The 17,769-nt window shown below is 36.9% G+C and overlaps 1 protein-coding gene across 1 annotated transcript; it reads left to right on the forward strand.

Moving 5' to 3' along the window:
- The first annotated feature begins 3,486 nt into the window (after positions 1 to 3,486).
- pde6b (phosphodiesterase 6B, cGMP-specific, rod, beta) lies at positions 3,487 to 17,769 on the forward strand. The gene is made up of 22 exons (XM_083565079.1): positions 3,487 to 4,350; positions 4,897 to 5,049; positions 6,485 to 6,574; positions 6,952 to 7,092; positions 7,436 to 7,510; positions 7,591 to 7,655; positions 8,218 to 8,284; positions 8,393 to 8,440; positions 9,659 to 9,808; positions 9,899 to 10,042; positions 10,160 to 10,225; positions 10,385 to 10,531; positions 13,113 to 13,220; positions 13,312 to 13,421; positions 13,631 to 13,718; positions 13,838 to 13,938; positions 14,555 to 14,662; positions 14,793 to 14,856; positions 14,935 to 15,009; positions 15,676 to 15,759; positions 15,871 to 16,027; positions 16,310 to 17,769. The coding sequence occupies exons 1-22, from the start codon at positions 3,880 to 3,882 to the stop codon at positions 16,363 to 16,365; spliced, it is 2,568 nt and encodes an 855-aa protein (XP_083421205.1). The 5' UTR covers positions 3,487 to 3,879; the 3' UTR covers positions 16,366 to 17,769.

Here is a 17,769-nt window from a genome sequence, read left to right on the forward strand (position 1 = left end):
CTTTGTACGTCCCTGTCCGGCCCTCGTGAGGCCAATCATAAATTACAGGGAGCCACCGAAAATTCGGCCACCGAAAATTTTCGTCCGCAATGCCTAAATCACCGAAACAACACGGCAGAAACACAATTGTAATGACGCAATAAAAAAGCTAAAAAATATAAAATAAATAAAAAAGCTGGATAAGAGCCAACATGTCTGCGGTGTGCGGATAGCGATTTGCAAAACATGCAATGCTAAAATTTCAAGAGGGGGTGTATCTGCAAATAGTTTCTCCAAGTCGGGTTTAATTTATCACCTGAAATCCAAACATCCCGATTGCCATTCTAAATATGAGAAGAACGCGGCGAAGAAAAGTAGTCAATCCAAGCATGCGCATGAGTCTGTAGTGGACGTTTTTGAAAAGGCAGGAAAGTTTTCCAGTGATGGTGCCAAGGCAAAAGGCATAACACAAAAAATGATGGAATTCATTGCCTTAGATCAGTGGTCTCTAGTGGCTCGACGGGTTGATCTTTGAAACATTCCCCGTGGATCCCGAAAATAATAATGATTATAATATAATATTATTTATTACACGGTTTTTCTTAATGCTGTAGATTAGAACCTTTTATTCACTTAAATGGGCTTCCAAACGTTCGGCGGTCAATTATTTTCGTTTAACAGACCCGTTGCTAATAATAATTGACCGCTGCCTGTCTGTCAATACTATGAATGGTAACAAATAAATAACAATAATTTATAATAAATAAAACACTTTTGTAATTTATTTATTCTTTGAATTGCAATGCATTGATTTTAGTGAGGTTAGTACTTATTTATAGCCATAAATGTTCTAAAAATTGACAATCTTTTCTTTTGGTGTTTCGGTTTTGGCCTTGGTTTCCTCATTTTTGGTTTTTGGTTTCGGCTAAGAATTTTCATTTCGGTGCATCCCTAAAATATTATCGTTCATGTGGCCCTCTGACACAATTCAGGTTTCTCATGTGGCCCCTTGTAAAAATTTATTGCCCACCCCTGCCTTATAGAGATGTGTGTGCCTTTATAAATCGTTTCGTATCAATAAACTTCACAGGAAAAAATCTAAAGAAATTGGAGGCATCTGAGTTGAGGTTCAAGCTTTGCTGCAAAGGGTCTGATTATTTATGCACATGTGATATTTACAAAAATATCTAGGATTCTGTGTTCACATTGTTATTATAGGGTACATTCACTTTTGCTCTGTGTTCTAACTAACAGACACGGTAATGTATGTGGTAAGAATAGCTCCACTTGCACAGCTCCCGATGTACACAGGACAATGTCACACTGACTTATGGAGGTCGGTGGCCCCTTTGACTGTGCGCGCAGTCTTGTGCTGCCATCTGTTGGTGTGACATATGCACATACATATACAGTACACATGCACATAGATACATAAACTGTAAATGACAAGGACCCAGATATTATACAAAGAACAGAGTTTCCAAAAGAATCCAAATCAGAATAAGAAATAAAGCTTTATTACCAAGTATGCTTACACACACAAGGAATTTGACTTGGCGTTAGGTGCAGTACAGACATAATGTGACAGAATACAAACCAGACAGTTAAATAATGCAATATATACAGAGTAAACATATTGTTAAATAAATGTACAGATGTTATTTACAAATGTGTGGTGTTTACAAATAGACCATTGGATTCTATGTACAAATGTATCAGTTATGATGAACAATGTGTAATTATGAATATTTTAATTGTTCATGCTGAATATAGCCTGTGTGAAAAAAATGTTTTTGTGCCTGGCTGTTTTGGTGGATGGTGCTCTGGAGCGCCGATGAGTAAAGATCTTGAAGATTGGGCAGTGGGGCACCAATAATCCTCTCAGCAGTCCTAAACGTCCACACAAGCAAAAGCACAATCCAGCTTATTATATTTATTAATGAGTTCTTACAGTTTTTATTAGATTTTGTTTTCTGTACAGATGGTAGAAAGTTCAGAAAATCTATGGCTTTATTAAATAGGCAAATTTATTAGAACAGTTGGAGTATGTGGAACTTCTATTCTGCATTCTGCTGCCCCTTCCTGGACATTTTACATACTGCACTCTGTCTCCCATTTTATACTATCGTGTATACATTTGTTTTCAATATCCAATATTTTCAGCACGTTAGAAATCTTAAAACAAATAAATAAATTTAGTCTTAGATTAATTTTACATTCATCTTATCAGTTATGTCCAGTCAATACACCAGTTAAACAGTACTTCAGCAAACTGATATTTACTAATTCTGTGATGGTTGTTAGCTACTGTAACTGACTATCTGACTGAGCAAATTGTTATAGACCTACAATATGTTAAATTAATTAACTAATAAATTAACAAAATATATAAATAAAATAAATACTTTCACCTGTATTAAAGACCAATAGATTCCTTTTTTCTTTATTTTCTGTTTTGACTGTTTTATGTTAACAAGCTAGCAAGCTAAAAAAGAATGTCAAACCAAAGAAAAAAACAAAACAATAATCCACTGACTAGCTTTCCGCTATCATTATCTAGTTACCTAGCAAACTCAACATTTCAATTATGTAACACTAATAGTCATCTAAAATAGCTTATTATTAGGCTACCTAACTAGGTGGTAATTATTACTATTGTTTTATTATTATTATTTTATTATTTTTCAACCATTATTTCAGGGTTGGATTTTGGTGTTTGTCAATGCCTGTTTGATAGTGAAGGTTGGTGTTTTAAAGATACAACTGTGTACTACATCTCAAACCTCTATGGACTACAGAGCAGCTTCCAAATGCATTGCAAGTAAAGCAGGCTAAACCTGGTGCAATCCAAAATATATGGTGGGAGCTGCACACAAGTGATTACAATAGGAATTCAATTTAGAAATGCCATTTTATACACACAGTCTGTTTCAACCATTATAACAACTATAACAATGTTTTATGCATAAAACCAGGGAAGCATTTTGGGAGTGAAAAAATGAAGCAAAGATACACTTGCTTGCTTTGCTTCTTAGTAAGCTTTGTGCTTACTGCAGCTCACTATAGTGAGGTATGAAGCTATTAATGTGGTAATAATCCTCCTGACCTTTTGCTTAAGATGTTTACAGACTCTTTATATAGATAGCTTATGTACTTCAGGTCTGAATTTAGTAATTGTTGGTTATTGACATGTTTTAGCTTATCTTTTATTTACTCTCCAGGTCTATTACTTGGAACAAATATTGAGCATGAGTCACTATGGTGCTTGGTACTTCAAATATTGATGCTTATTATTTATTTGTAATGAATGTGGAAAAAATATTGTCTGTTGTACATTGTGGATTGACAGTGGAGTCGATGTGGACAATAATTTTTCTTTGTATTGCTCTCTTGGTGGCAGTGAGGCAAGGACCAGGGTGCTGAGATAATCAGCTAGTGGCCTGGCTGAATAGGGCTTAGTCATTAGGAGTGTGTCTTTAATAAGGACATAAAGAGCTTGGGAGAGAAGACAACAGACGAACCAAACATTACTAGCATACGCCTGTTGCTTTTAAATGTTTTTTTTTTTTAATGGAAAGGTCTTTACAGTGACTGTTTTCTGCTAACTCACAGAAGATGGACTACAGAGGATAAAGATACTGTGTTGAAGCAGTGAACTTCAGCTTTGCTGCTGATCACCTGATCAGGTTTGCATTAGCAGATCCTTGTTCACCTTCAACACTATTAGGAAAACACCTTGCTGACGGTTGGCTCGAACGCCCCTGCCACTGCAGGTATCACTGCCTTTTCCTCTTTTCCTCCACAGCTTTATAATTATGCATTACAAAATATAGCTATTTTAAAAAGTCAAGACCAGATTTGGACTTTGTTTGAACCTCTTGTGAAACTTACCAAGCGAAGATGAGCGTCAAAAGTGAAGATGTGGAGAAGTTTCTAGATGGAAACCCTGAGTTTACGAAGAGATACTTTGCAAAAAAGCTCAAACCTGGAACTGTGGCATCCATTATGGGAGTCTCAGAATCCAAAGTGGATTTGGACTCCTTTGAGCTGGCATGTCAGGTGGAAGAAGGTGCATTATTTTTTGATTTGATCAGAGACATGCAGGAGAATGTTAACATGGAGAAGGTGATCTTCAAAATCCTGAAGCGACTCAGTGCTCTGATCCATGCTGACCAATGCAGCCTTTTCATGTACAGACAGAGGAATGGCATAGCTGAATTGGCCACTCGGTTGTTTAATGTGAATGCCTCATCAAAGATGGAAGACTGTGTGGTTCCACCCGACTCTGAGATTGTCTTTCCTCTTGATATTGGCATAGTTGGACATGTTGCACAGTCCAAGAAAACCATCAATGTCAAAGATGTTACAGAGGTAAGATGTGTATTCTATATGATGGACATGCTTTTTTATATTTTTACAAGGAAACACTATTATGTGCTGTTTTGTTTTTAATACATTTTAATTAAAAATAAAAGCACCAATGACCATCATGCCTGCAGGTACAGATAAAAGGTAAATAAATCCTCTTGACATAATCCATTTATTTCAATATGTCATGACCCTTTCTGCCTTGGGGATTATTTCACTTGTGGCATTGTACATATTTTTTTGTGTCAGCAAAAATATAATAGTTATATTGTGATATTTATGCTTAAAAATAGCTTTTTTTGCTGATATGCATTAAAATATTTACTAAAGTTAATTTGATTATTTACTAATCAATCTCTGTGCATTGGTACACTATTTACAAAAGAACACATGTCAAGCTTAATAAGCAGAAATTATGAGAGTTATTATAGATAATTTATTACAAAGTTTTCATTGAACTAAACACACAAGATACATTTTCAATAAGAATGTAAAAAAATTAATTTTTGGATTTTTATATAAAAAAAACAACTAAACTATTTATTCCAGAATAGTCACTTCAGTACGTTTGTTGATGAACTGACGGACTACACCACACGCAACATCTTGGCTACTCCCATCATGAATGGTAAAGATGTCGTGGCCGTGATCATGGCAGTCAATAAAACTAACGGACCCTATTTCACAGATGAGGATGAAGATGTGAGTGATTCAGAGCACAGATAAGCCTAAACCTATACTTATATCTACAATCATGTTTTAAAAAAAAGGAATTTAATGGTTTTACACACCAGGGCATAATACAAATCATGTGGTCCAAAGCAGGTAGGAAATTAGGTAAATACAACCTCAAATGAACAACACATGACAAATTACAGCATGTCATTATTTAGTTTTACCAAAATAAAGCCACTGACCAGTCTAAGTAGCAGCTGAGGAGCATTATTCACAAGTAAAAAAACTTCCAAGACATTTGCCAGGGTTCCCAGTAGTAGATATCCGAGAAAATACCCAAGGTCAGACCATGCAATGCTCAGGGAAATTGCAAAATAACCAGAGTCATCTCAGAGTCTACAGTCCTCAATGTAAATGTTAAATGTTAAAGTTTCTTTAGAAGGATTGCCAGGAAAAAGCTTCTTCTCTTTAAAAAGAATATGGCAGCAAGGCTTATTGCAAAGTTGTATCCGAACAAACTACAAGACTTCTGGAACAATGTCCTTTAGACAGGTTAACCCTAAATGGAGATGTTTGGTGAAAACCAAACACAGCATATTAGTACAAACAACTCATACCAACTGTCAAGCATGTTGGTGGAGGGATGATGATTTTGGCTTGTTTTGCAGACACAGGGCCAGGGTAATTTAAAGTCATTAAGTTTGCTATGAACACCTCGGTGTACCAATCGACCCATGTTTGGATGAAGTTGGGTCATACAACAGGACAATGATCCGAAACACATCAGCAAATCTACAACAGAATGGCTAAAATAGAACAGAATCATGGTGTGGCAATGGCTGTGTCAAAATCCAGAACTCAACTCGACTGGAATGCTGTGGCAAGATTTTAAGAGAGCTGTGTATAAACAAATACAGTACTCGTAAAGCTCAATGATCTTAAGCAACATTGTTATTAAGAGTGAGCCAAGATTCTACCAAAATGATGTGAGAAACTGATAAAGTAATTTAGAACAAGATTAGTTATTGCAGCTAAAGGTGGTTTTATACAGGCTATTGATTCATAAGGTGTACTTTGTTTTTCATACATGGCTTCTTCGTTCTTGCTTTTTTGTACAAATAAATAATGACACTGTGTAATATGCCATGTTTTGTTTATTTTTATACTCCTGATATGTAAAATCAGAATTCAAAGTATGTATTTTCATTTTTACATGTGTATAGAAATGTCTGTGTGTAAATTGGCAGAAGGCATTTGGATTGTTAAAAGTAATTATCAGAGAAGGTAAAGATTCTATTATGTGCTAGTGGGGGTTGGAGTGAAGGCTGTTGATTTAAATTAAAAAACTGCTAAGAGCTACTGTTAGGTCTTTCAGAAGGCCCTTAATGTTCAATTTGTATGTGTATGCATTGATTGATTTCTGCCTCAGTGTCAATGCAAATACTTTGTTTTACATTGACAGCTTTTTTTAAACTATTTAAAAGTTGGCACTCTGAACTTGAAGATTTACCACCTGAGCTATCTGCACAGCTGCGAGACACGGAAAGGTCAGGTGAGTGTGTTCTTGCATGTTCTCAAACATTCACAGCTAGGTATGTGCAATTCAACCTAATATTGATTGTAAGATTGTAATAAATTATGTGGAAAATACACTTTTCTGAAATACTAAAATATATTTTTTACTATACTTTGAGATTTTATTAAATAGTGGTTATAAACTCTGAAAGCAGAAAGCATGTATTTTTACATCATGGTTGTGTACTGCTTTAAGTTATTATAAATATAAAATGTTTACATTCAAGGATTTTTACCAATCACCCTTTATATTGAAAGATCAAAGATTGCAAGCAAACGTGTATATTTTGATACGTATGGCTAAGAAATGTTTTCAAGGATTATGAAAATCACTTTGTTATCTTTTGTGCACAGCTGCTTTTGTGGTCTGCTAATAAAGTGTTTGAGGAACTCACAGATATCGAGCGACAGTTCCACAAAGCTTTGTACACTGTGCGGGCATACCTCAACTGTGATCGCTACTCTGTCGGCCTGCTGGATATGACCAAGGAGAAGGTAAACCCAAATCAAATGTTGTTTCTAAATAATCTATATGAAAAGACCATTATGGAATTAATTAAGTATGAGAGAAACACCTAAAGTCCTTCTTAGTAATTTCTTCTAATGAATGCACATCACTCCTTCGCTCAACTAGTGAAAAATTCCAACTCAAAAAGCCTTCATTTTGAGGTCTGCCAATCTCCAAAGTTTTCATACTTCTGCTCAATTTTACATGTAGTCGAGGACTCAGACTACAATGTCTCATATGTCTTGATTCTAAAAATTAAGTTAATATAAATAAATGAATACATAATATTTTTACCACTGATTCCTTTTTCTAATGTGTGGTCTTGGACAGGAGTTCTTTGATGTCTGGCCTGTGTTGATGGGGGAACAACCACCGTACAGTGGTCCCGTTACTCCAGATGGAAGGGTAGGTGATATAGTGTCTTTGACATATTAATTTCCGGTCTCATTTAATAACAGTTGCTCATGTAATTTACGCTCGTGCAGGAAATCATCTTCTACAAAGTCATTGACTACATTTTACATGGAAAAGAGGACATCAAAGTCATACCGTAAGTTCTGCCAGTTGATTGCATGCATGTAAAAGTAAGGATGATTAAAGTCACAGTACATTACACCTACACTGAAATAGGTAGGATGTTGGTTATTTTCCTATAGCAGCACATCGATAACACAATTGAGTAATTCCTTCCCTACCACTTTGAGTTGCATATAGCGATACTTATTAAAAACATCACATCCTAGGCATCATTTTAAACCATTCATTACATCTATTTTTCTTTCTAATCTTTAATGTTGGAGCATCTCCATTGAACAAGTTAGTTCCTGTTTTCACTTGTGTTATTGCAGCTATTAACAATTGTTTCCTCTCCAGAGTCTCTTTTTTGTCATTAATAAGACAAAAAATGCTAATTGTCATGTCATGCAAAATATGAAAATTCCTGTTATATTGTAATGAATAAAAAAGTGCTAACAGTGGAGTATTATTCTACAAATGTTAAATAATTACCCACTCAAAGAAGACTTCCTAGACCACCTTCTAAAGTGAGAACTTGACAGCAATGTTATTTTTTTTGTTTGTTTTGTTTCTTTAATATCTGAACATTGCTACAGAAATCCCCCTGCAGACCACTGGGCACTGGCTAGCGGTCTACCAACCTACGTAGCAGAAAGTGGCTTTGTATGTGTAACAATCTTACTGATATTTGGCACTAAATCATAGAAAAAATATATATTAGAACTGAAAACCAATCTTGTACAAATTTTTTTATATTCTTCACTGTTCTAGATCTGCAATATTATGAACGCCCCAGCAGAAGACATGTTTAAATTTCAGGTACACATCCATTTCACTTTTAAGGCTCTCAAATGAGACAGCTATTTAAAACAAAGCAAAACTGGCTGCTCTCTGGTGGGATAAACTGTCTTTCTCTATTCTATCCTGAAAATCAAAACAAGACTAGCCAAACACAAATGTCATTTTATTCATTTATGTAGAATATGGCGATTAGCACATTCGGTCCCCTGGTGGTCTAGTGGTTAAGATGCAGCGCTCTCACCGCTGCGACCCGGGTTCGATTCCCGGTCAGGGAACCATCCCCAGCCACTCTCAGTGCCGGTCCCAAGCCCGGATAAATTGGGGAGGGTTGCGTTAGGAAGGGCATCCAGCGTAAAACATATGCCAAATCAAACGTGCGGAGGATCCGCTGTGGCGACCCCTAACGGGAGAAGCCGAAAGAAACTTTTATGGCGATTAGCACATTCCTCCTATTATGTTATGTTGAAAATCTTTTAGATGGTGACATTTTTGGCATTTCTAAAAGAATTTTTTTCTAAACTGAAATATTTTTCTCTGAATGATTCTAAACCAGAATGAAAATTCCAGCATTATAAAGCCTTTAAAGGGAAATTGATAATGGTGCATTCAAATATTAAATTTTATCTGCATTGCTGGAGCATTACAGACATTTTGACAGCTGGTATCTGATTACACAGAATCATAGCATTTAACAACTTCATCTATGCATAACATTCACTTTATGTGGAAATCAAACATAGCTAACAAAGTGATAGATATCTTTATGCAGAATATTTTTTATCCTTACTCTATCCCTTTATAGGATATAAAGGAGTGCCACTATAAATCCTATCAATTTTACAGCCATTTGAGATAGAATATTCGGCTGTGGACTTGTGATGTTACTCTCTCCACAGTCACAGAGACTAAACAGTCATTGGGTGACTTTTAGCTCATTTATGCAAAGCGAGCATTTAATGCTTTTCGCAAATTTTCACTGCTCTGTGACATATTTTGCAGCAGTTTGACAAAATGACAAGAGAAGCCAAATTGCTATTTCCAATGATTTGACACTAATAATTTGGTTAATTGGTAATGCCAGAATTCAGCCACAGAATTCTGAATGGTTTCTCTGGACCTTCCAACACATATCTCAGAAAAAGCCTAGATGTTTTGAAATTGCTGAACTTGAAGACTAGTTCATATCTTAAGTCTCCAACACCAAGCATGTAATGTACTTGTATCTTTGTGGTGTAGAACGTGGCCCTTGATGACAGCGGCTGGACTATTAAAAACGTGCTGTCTTTGCCAATAGTCAACAAAAAGGAAGAAATTGTGGGTGTGGCAACTTTTTACAACAGAAAAGATGGCAAGCCATTTGATGAACAGGACGAACAACTAATGGAGGTAGATTAAAATTTTGGGGGAAAATCAGAACATCATTAGTAAATAACTGCTTGTTTTGCAATGTAAACATTAACGCTGTTGATTTTATAGGCTTTGACACAATTTCTGGGCTGGTCGGCACTCAACACAGATACCTACGACAAGATGAATAAACTGGAAAACAGGAAGGACATCGCCCAGGACATGGTGTTGTACCATGTCAAGTGTCGAGATGATGAGATTCAGAATATCCTTGTAAGTCATAGGTGCACACTATTGATTTACAAATTATATAATCGAAGATAATGGACATTGACATCACGTGCATATATAAATATATATATATATATATATATATATATATTTCTATAGAAAACCAGGGAGCAGTTTGGGAAAGAACCAAGTGAATGTGAGGAGGATGAACTTTGGCAGATTCTGGTATTAAAAAACATTCACAGAAATATTTTTGACAAAGGATTTTACCTCATTGATGACAAATTTCAGAAAAGGAAATTGTTTTATATAACAAAAGGATCTGTTAAATATATATAGACCTTAATGGTTTTGTTTTTTCATATCCCATATCTTTTCATGTAGAAAAAAGAACTTCCAGGAAAAAATAAATTTGAGATATATGAGTTCCGGTTTTCCGACTTTGACTGCACAGAACTGGACTTGGTGAAGTGTGGCATTCAAATGTACTATGAAGTTGGTGTTGTGAAGAAGTTTCAGGTCCCTCAGGAGGTCAGTATTTGTGGCAATTAGCATAAAACGCTTTTGTTCGTTGGTGAATGTGAGAAGATGTAAGAGATTTCATTGCCAATATTTGAACATTGCAGACTAGCACAAAACAACAGCTTTTTTTTTTTTTTTACGTATGTCATGGGCATTGTTTTTTTGTCATCATTTTCTTTCTTTTTTTTTTTTATGTCAGAACAAGTAAAACTGATGGGTTACTTAACGTAATCCTGGGTTCTTTGATAACAGAGTGAGGTGTTTCACTATGGGGAATCGCTTTGGGCGTGCCCAACTACAGAAGCTCCTATGACACGACGTCTGTCTTGACAGACAGGTCAACCTGAGATCAGGCTCTGCCTCACCTTTACTACGCAGGTCGACCCCTTACAATATAATTGTAGCAAGATTTCATCCTGTTCCTGTGCAAGAAGGGAAGTGCTGGTGAAACACCTCACTCTGTTATCAAAGAACCCAGGATAACGTTAAGTAACCCATCGTTCTTTTTCTAACTTCACTCGGGGTGTTTCACTATGGGAGATATACCAAATTACATGGGCTCTGACCTTCTGGCTCCTGGCACTGCATGTGCTAAGGATGACTCAGACACATTCAGTCTATAAAATTGCACAAAGGTGTGGGGCGAAGCCCAACCAGCTGCCGCACACATTTCCTGAACAGAAACTCCCTTAAGTAGGGCCCATGATGTCACCATCCCCCTAGTAGAGTGGGCCCTTAGACCCTCAGGCGCCTGCATTCATATGGTAGAGATATAGCCTCAACAATCTAGTGAGACAGCTGCTGTCTTGACAACTTGTGAGGAGCAGCCCAAGACACAAACAGCTGGTCATTCTTCCTAAAGCCTGCTGTTCTTTTGACATATGTATGGAGAGCCCACACCGGGCACAAGGAATTCAACCTCTCCTCCTACCTAGAAGAGAATGGAGGAGGGTGGAAAGCCGAAAGCATTACTTTAGGTACTAACGCCGGGTTAGGGCAAAAGGAAACTTTTGAGAGCCCTGGGGCAAACTGTAAACAGGATGGACTGACAGACAGGGCTTGCAGCTCGCTCACATGCTTAGCTGTTGCCAGAGCCACAAGCAGCGCCGTCTTAAGTGAGAGAAATTTTAACCCTATGCCATCCAATGGTTCGAAAGGGTGTTGAGAAAGGGCCTCCAAGACCATAGACAGATCCCACAGTGGAACCATCTGCCTAGACACCGCCTCTTACGGCGTGCTCCTTTAATGAAGCAACTTATTGAAAGGTTGCCGACCTGCAGGTTCGTTGCCAAACCCGACATGTAATGCAGAAATAGCTGCGAGATATACTTTTAAAATAGAGAAAGCTTTCCCTTTGTCCAGCAAATCCCGGAGAAAACATGTCTTCAACTGAAACACACCACTTTTCAAGGACTCAAGGACACTTATTGTTATAAAGTGTGTGAGTAGATAAGGCTTTTACTTGTGTTACTCTGACTGGTCAACTGAGAAGTGGCCGGGGATACAACCGCAGACGCACAACCCATCGTTGAAAATCTCTCATCATGAGAAGTGCCAAATGTACTACAAAAATTACAGAGGCCATTAAACCCAGCATCCTTAAGCACACTCTGAACGGGACCATAGTCCCCTCTCTGTTCTGCAATTCTCCTCTCTGTCAGCGTGACTCGATAGGAGAGGGAATCTATTCTGAGCCCTAGATATTCTGCGCACTGCGCAGGCATCAATCGGCTCTTTTCCCTGTTTATTCAAAATCCCAAGTTGTAGAGATGCGTAACCACGCTCTCTGCATCTCTGATCACTTGCTCTCTCGATGAGGAGCATATCAGATAATCGTCTATATAAGCTTGTGGGTCCGCGAGCAACGTTTGAGCGTGCTTCGGGCCCATGCACGCAATGCACATTGAGTGAGGGTCCCTGCCCGAGATTGTTGCTCCACATGACAATGGACACGGGCGGGATGCAACCTCCCTGATCTTGGACACATTCCCCTTTGGCAGGGGGGATGACTGTTGACCTGGCTGAGTACGGAGAAAATTTAAGACTCATCAGAACGTGTTAGTCTATCGATATTCGCAGGGTAGTTAGCCCTTCGAAGGCTTCGCCTTGACGCGTGAAGCCTTTAGTTAGCTTGATGCCACTAACTCCCTACAGTGTAATTTAATACCCGATAGGTCGAAAAAGGAATATCACGCCTTGACGCGGACACTATACCGAGTTTCGCGATGTCGCTCAGCACGATCCTGTATGACTGGTCTCCTGTTCGGTGGTGGAATCCAATGACAGCCCGCACGATAAACAGTTTAGCAAAAACCAGCAGGAAACTGGATGTGCTGAGAGAGCTTGATGTAGTCTCTCATAGGAAGAAAGAGCGAATTATATTGTAAGGGGTCAATATCAAGGGGTAAAGACAGACGTGGTTCCATAGGAGCTTCCGTAGTTGGTAATGCCCAAAGCGATTTCCCCATAGTGAAACACTGAGTGAAGTTAGAAAAAAAATTCTGTCCACTTTGTATTTTTTTTTTTACATTTATTTAAGAATGTGAGATCTCAGGTATCGAACCACTTTACAACATTTTTACTCCATTAGGTTCTAGTGCGGTTTATGTACTCTGTGAGCAAGGGCTACAGAAAGATCACATATCACAACTGGCGCCATGGTTTCAACGTTGGACAAACCATGTTTACATTACTTACGGTACAATATCTGTTTAAGCGACAATTAAGCCTGAATTTAAGAATTGATACTGTGGAATATATAATTAGGATTTTATTATGTGTGGAGTCAGACAGGTCAGCTGAAACGATACTACACTGATCTTGAGGTCATGGCCATGATCACTGCTGGATTCCTGCATGATATTGACCACAGAGGCACCAATAATCTCTACCAAGTGAAGTATGGCACTCTCACTAACAATGGCAGAATATGATAATGAAGTATATGCATTAAAATACCTGAAGCTTGATGTATATATATATATATATATATATATATATATATATATATATATATATATATATATATATATATATATATATATATATATATATATATAAAATAAACCTCAATTGTGTGTTACTTCAATGTTTTCATTGTGTTTTTAGATCCCAAAATCCATTAGCAAAGCTTCATGGTTCATCGATTCTGGAGAGGCATCATTTAGAATTTGGCAAATTTTTACTTGGGGATGAGGTAATATTATTAATTATTAGTATTATTATAATTATAATAATAAAAAAACAAAAAAAGTTGCAAAATCTTTCAGACTGTTTTACAAAATGACTGATTTGGGCATTTTCCTTTGTTTGCAGTCTTTAAACATTTTCCAAAACTTGAACAGAAGACAGATTGAGCATGTTTTGCACTTAATTGACATTGCTATTATTGCTACTGACCTTGCCTTGTATTTCAAGTGAGTAAACATTTACTTCATCAGCAGGATTTTCTTACACTTATCAAATAGCAGCCTTTATGTATATAAGGAATAAAAAAAACTTCCATGTTGTGGCATCATAAGAAAATAATCAACAACGGGAAGGTGTGATTAAACAAGCATCCCAAAAGTGGATTATCTTCGTATAATCAATTCTATATAATTCAAGGTTTTGGAACATCCAAACAAATTTGGGTCTGTTCAAATGCAGCTTATCATATTGATGAGAAAGTGCAAAGCACAATATCCTCTGCAAGAAAACGTTAAGTAGAACTACTATAGTTAGAACCACCACATTATTAGAAATCTGTGAACTACAGCTCTAGCTGCTGTTATGATACATTTGAAAACATCTTTAGACCAATTATAATTCCAAATTCAACAGTGCTTTAGAATAATAATAATAATAATAAAAAAATGTTAATCAAAAGAGATTTTTTTCCTCTTAACTTGACCCCAACATGAAAATGATCTTGTCTCCTAGTCTGCAATCCCAATTATGAAAATGTATAATATAACTTTATATTATATTTACACATTAAGGTGAAACATATGTTGAAACATAAGTTTTGTTAAAATCTTGTAATGTTAACAGGAAGAGGACAATGTTCCAGAAAATTGTGGATCTTTCAGAGACGTATGAGGAACAGAAGAAATGGGTCGAGTTCCTGTCTCTGGAAACGACGAGGAAGGAAATAGTAATGTGAGTGCAAACACTGCATTTGGTCAGAAATGTATAAAAAAAAAAACTTTTGCTGGTTTTACTAATTCAGTAAAAGCATTTTGTTTATGTTTGTTATATGGATATGGCCCTGCTTACATGGAACCAATAGGGCCATGATGATGACTGCTTGTGATCTGTCAGCTATCACCAAACCATGGGAGGTTCAGAGCAAGGTGAGTTTCTGAATGGAATAAATTTACCAAAACCAAGGTTCTGGAGTTCAGATATATAACTTTATTTTGTCTTCCCAGGTGGCACTTTCTGTAGCAGCTGAATTCTGGGAGCAGGGTGACTTAGAGCGAACTGTACTTGAGCAACAACCCATTGTGAGTCTCCATGGGGGTGCACCTAGTCCTAGAGCGTTCCTTATATGATTTTTATTCCTAGAGTTTGAGACATAATAATCAGTGGGTAAAGTTCAGGTATAAAAAAAATAACTTTTTTTTTGAGTCTTTAATAGCCACTCCCTTTAAAATAATTATTAGTCAGTATTTTAATTGAAAATGAACATTGTTTTAAGCCTTATTGTTCTTCCGCAAATGCAGCCTTAAGCCAGTTTGAATTATATTTGTGCTTTCTTCTATAGTGCACTTGGGTAAGAACATAAAAACTGCACTCTAGAGAATAGAACAATCACTTCTGTTCCACTTTATAGCTATATAGTTTTAGTTCAGTTCCAGTAAAGTGAGAAAGTTACTTAGAGTCAGTTGCACAAAGTGCGAAAGACATGGATGTTTTGGTTGCAGGTGGCATTATTCAGTAGATGTGAGCTGTTAAAAATGATCTGTGGAACTGATCTGTGCCAAAATAGCAAACTGTACTGCTACAAAAGGTATAACGTGCTCTAGGCTTGATGTGCTTGTATTTTTAACAAGAAATTGAAAGAGATTTATGTGTATGTTTTCAGTCCTATGTGCCCATTGCAATTGTTTACTTAGTATTAAGTAAAAAAAAAAACATAAAAATATACTTCTCCATCTTTCTATTTTCAGCCCATGATGGACAGGAACAAAGCTGCGGAACTGCCCAAGCTTCAGTGTGGCTTCATAGACTTTGTCTGTACTTTTGTCTACAAGGTATTATTTAGGAGACATCATACCATTATATTTTAACTACTAAAGCTACATTATATTTAGGTTAAAAATAACAAAACTGCTTGGAATATAAAATAAACATATGCCCTGCAGGAGTTCTCACGGTTCCACAAGGAGATCCAACCCATGTATGATGGCATCCTTAACAACCGGAAAGAGTGGAAGGCTTTACAGGAAGCATATGAGGCAAAGCTGAAGGAGGCTGAAGAAGCAGCCAAGGCAAAAGCAGAAGCAGAAGCGGCCAAAAAAGGTTTGGCAAAGACATCACATAAGTAGCAGTTTCACCAAAATATTCTTCATTTTGGCCTGAAAGTGCAAATTAGGTGGTAAATTAGTTGTAGAGAAGCAGTGAATGAGATGTTTATCTGGGAGTTCCTGGATCAAGCTTCCTCATTACATCACCTGCAAAAGAGAGTGAATATGTTCTACAATATAAAATATAATTGTTTTCTTGGTCACCAAATTATTTAATCTGTGTTGTTTCATAGAGTTAATTACTGCTATTTTTCTAATAATGTTTAATTTGCTTCAGCGGCTGCCGTCAATAACCCATCGCCATCGGCGTCCAAGACCTGCTCAATCTGCTAGAACTGAACAGACGTTAAAGAAGGTGAGGATTCAACACAGCCACTGACATGGATGGCACATGGTGAGAGTGGCCTCACTCCAGAACAGATGGATGCTGGGAAACACTGAGCAGGACATTGTAATACATGCTTCCAGTATGCCACAAGACCAACTGGGGCCTGATGACAAACTTCTTTAGACACAAACCATGATGAACAAATTCGCCATCATTGGGTTGTAGGTTTCTGGGTTTTTTTTATGTCACATGATCACCAAGTCTTGTATGTTCTTAAGGCAAATCCAGAAGTAAAGTGTGTGAAGATTAGGAAACACATATGATCGCTGTGAAGAAAATTCTTGTTGCTTTTTTAAAGTGTATACTGTGTACCAATTCCTTTTAGTATTGGTGGAACAAGTCTGTTATATGAGCTGAGGTCCAGTCTTACTAGTCGTATGCTTTAAAGGCTCTTGTGTCATTAGGCAGCATCTTACCTGAAAAGCAGCCGTGGCTGGCATCAACTTTGGGTCATATCATACATCATTACTGAAACAATTACTTAAGCATCACATGGTGAAACTGTGAATGGACTAAAACACCTTGGTTTTGGATAGATCAAACAAGTGTCTGGAGTTGTATTGAAACCGTTCTTCTTAATGATACAGAAAAAAATTGCACATTGTAAAAGAAATCTTTTGCCACTGAAAGATGTTTTATTACTCTTATCAAGAAAGCCATGTCTCAAAAGAACATTTGAATTGATTTGCAATGGCATTTCCCTTTAAGTGGACCCAAAAAAATGGCTACAAAAATCACTAGGCTACTTCTTGCACAATAATGGTCTCGAGACCCAGAGAGGTCTCCAAAATATAAATAATTAAACCATTGGTACAAATTTGCTACATGCTTGTTGACCAGTGTATCAGTACTAGAATCCTTACACTAGTGCCACACTATAGTATTGTTCAAATGTACTTTAATGGACTATATATGAAATTCCATCATGACGTTGCATCAAGTGCGACCACGCAATTTGTTTTGAGACGTGTAAGTTTACACTTGTGACACACGCACTTAGAAGAATTACCAGTGCCAGTGGCCTTCATACCGCTACATCTCATTTCCATTGAATGTCTTTTTAGCTAACTTCAAATGACACTTAACCTACAGATGTCACCAGCTGTGTGTGATATCATCAAGAGGAAACAGGAGCACAATGTCTCTAATTCTGTGCAATGTTTTATGAGGAAGTGTTTTTCCTATGAACAGCTGCAAAAATTACCAGACACCAATTGTAAATCTTTATTATGTAAATAAACAAATTATAATAAAAAAATAAAAATAGTTTAGAAAGAAAGCATGGCATTATAGTATATGTGTATATTATGGTATATATAGCATATTATGATAGTCAAGGTAAGATAGCT

Source organism: Silurus aristotelis (genome assembly GCF_946808225.1).
Source record: "Silurus aristotelis genome assembly, chromosome: 16".
NCBI lineage: Eukaryota > Metazoa > Chordata > Actinopteri > Siluriformes > Siluridae > Silurus > Silurus aristotelis.

Coding starts and splice junctions, on each gene's coding strand:
- pde6b (XM_083565079.1), top strand. CDS start 3,880: ATGAGCGTCAAAAGTGAAGATGTGGAGAAGTTTCTAGATGGAAACCCT. Junction 6,575..6,951: donor GCGAGACACGGAAAGGTCAG/GTGAGTGTGTTC, acceptor TTTTGTGCACAG/CTGCTTTTGTGGTCTGCTAA. Junction 13,422..13,630: donor AATAATCTCTACCAAGTGAA/GTATGGCACTCT, acceptor TTGTGTTTTTAG/ATCCCAAAATCCATTAGCAA.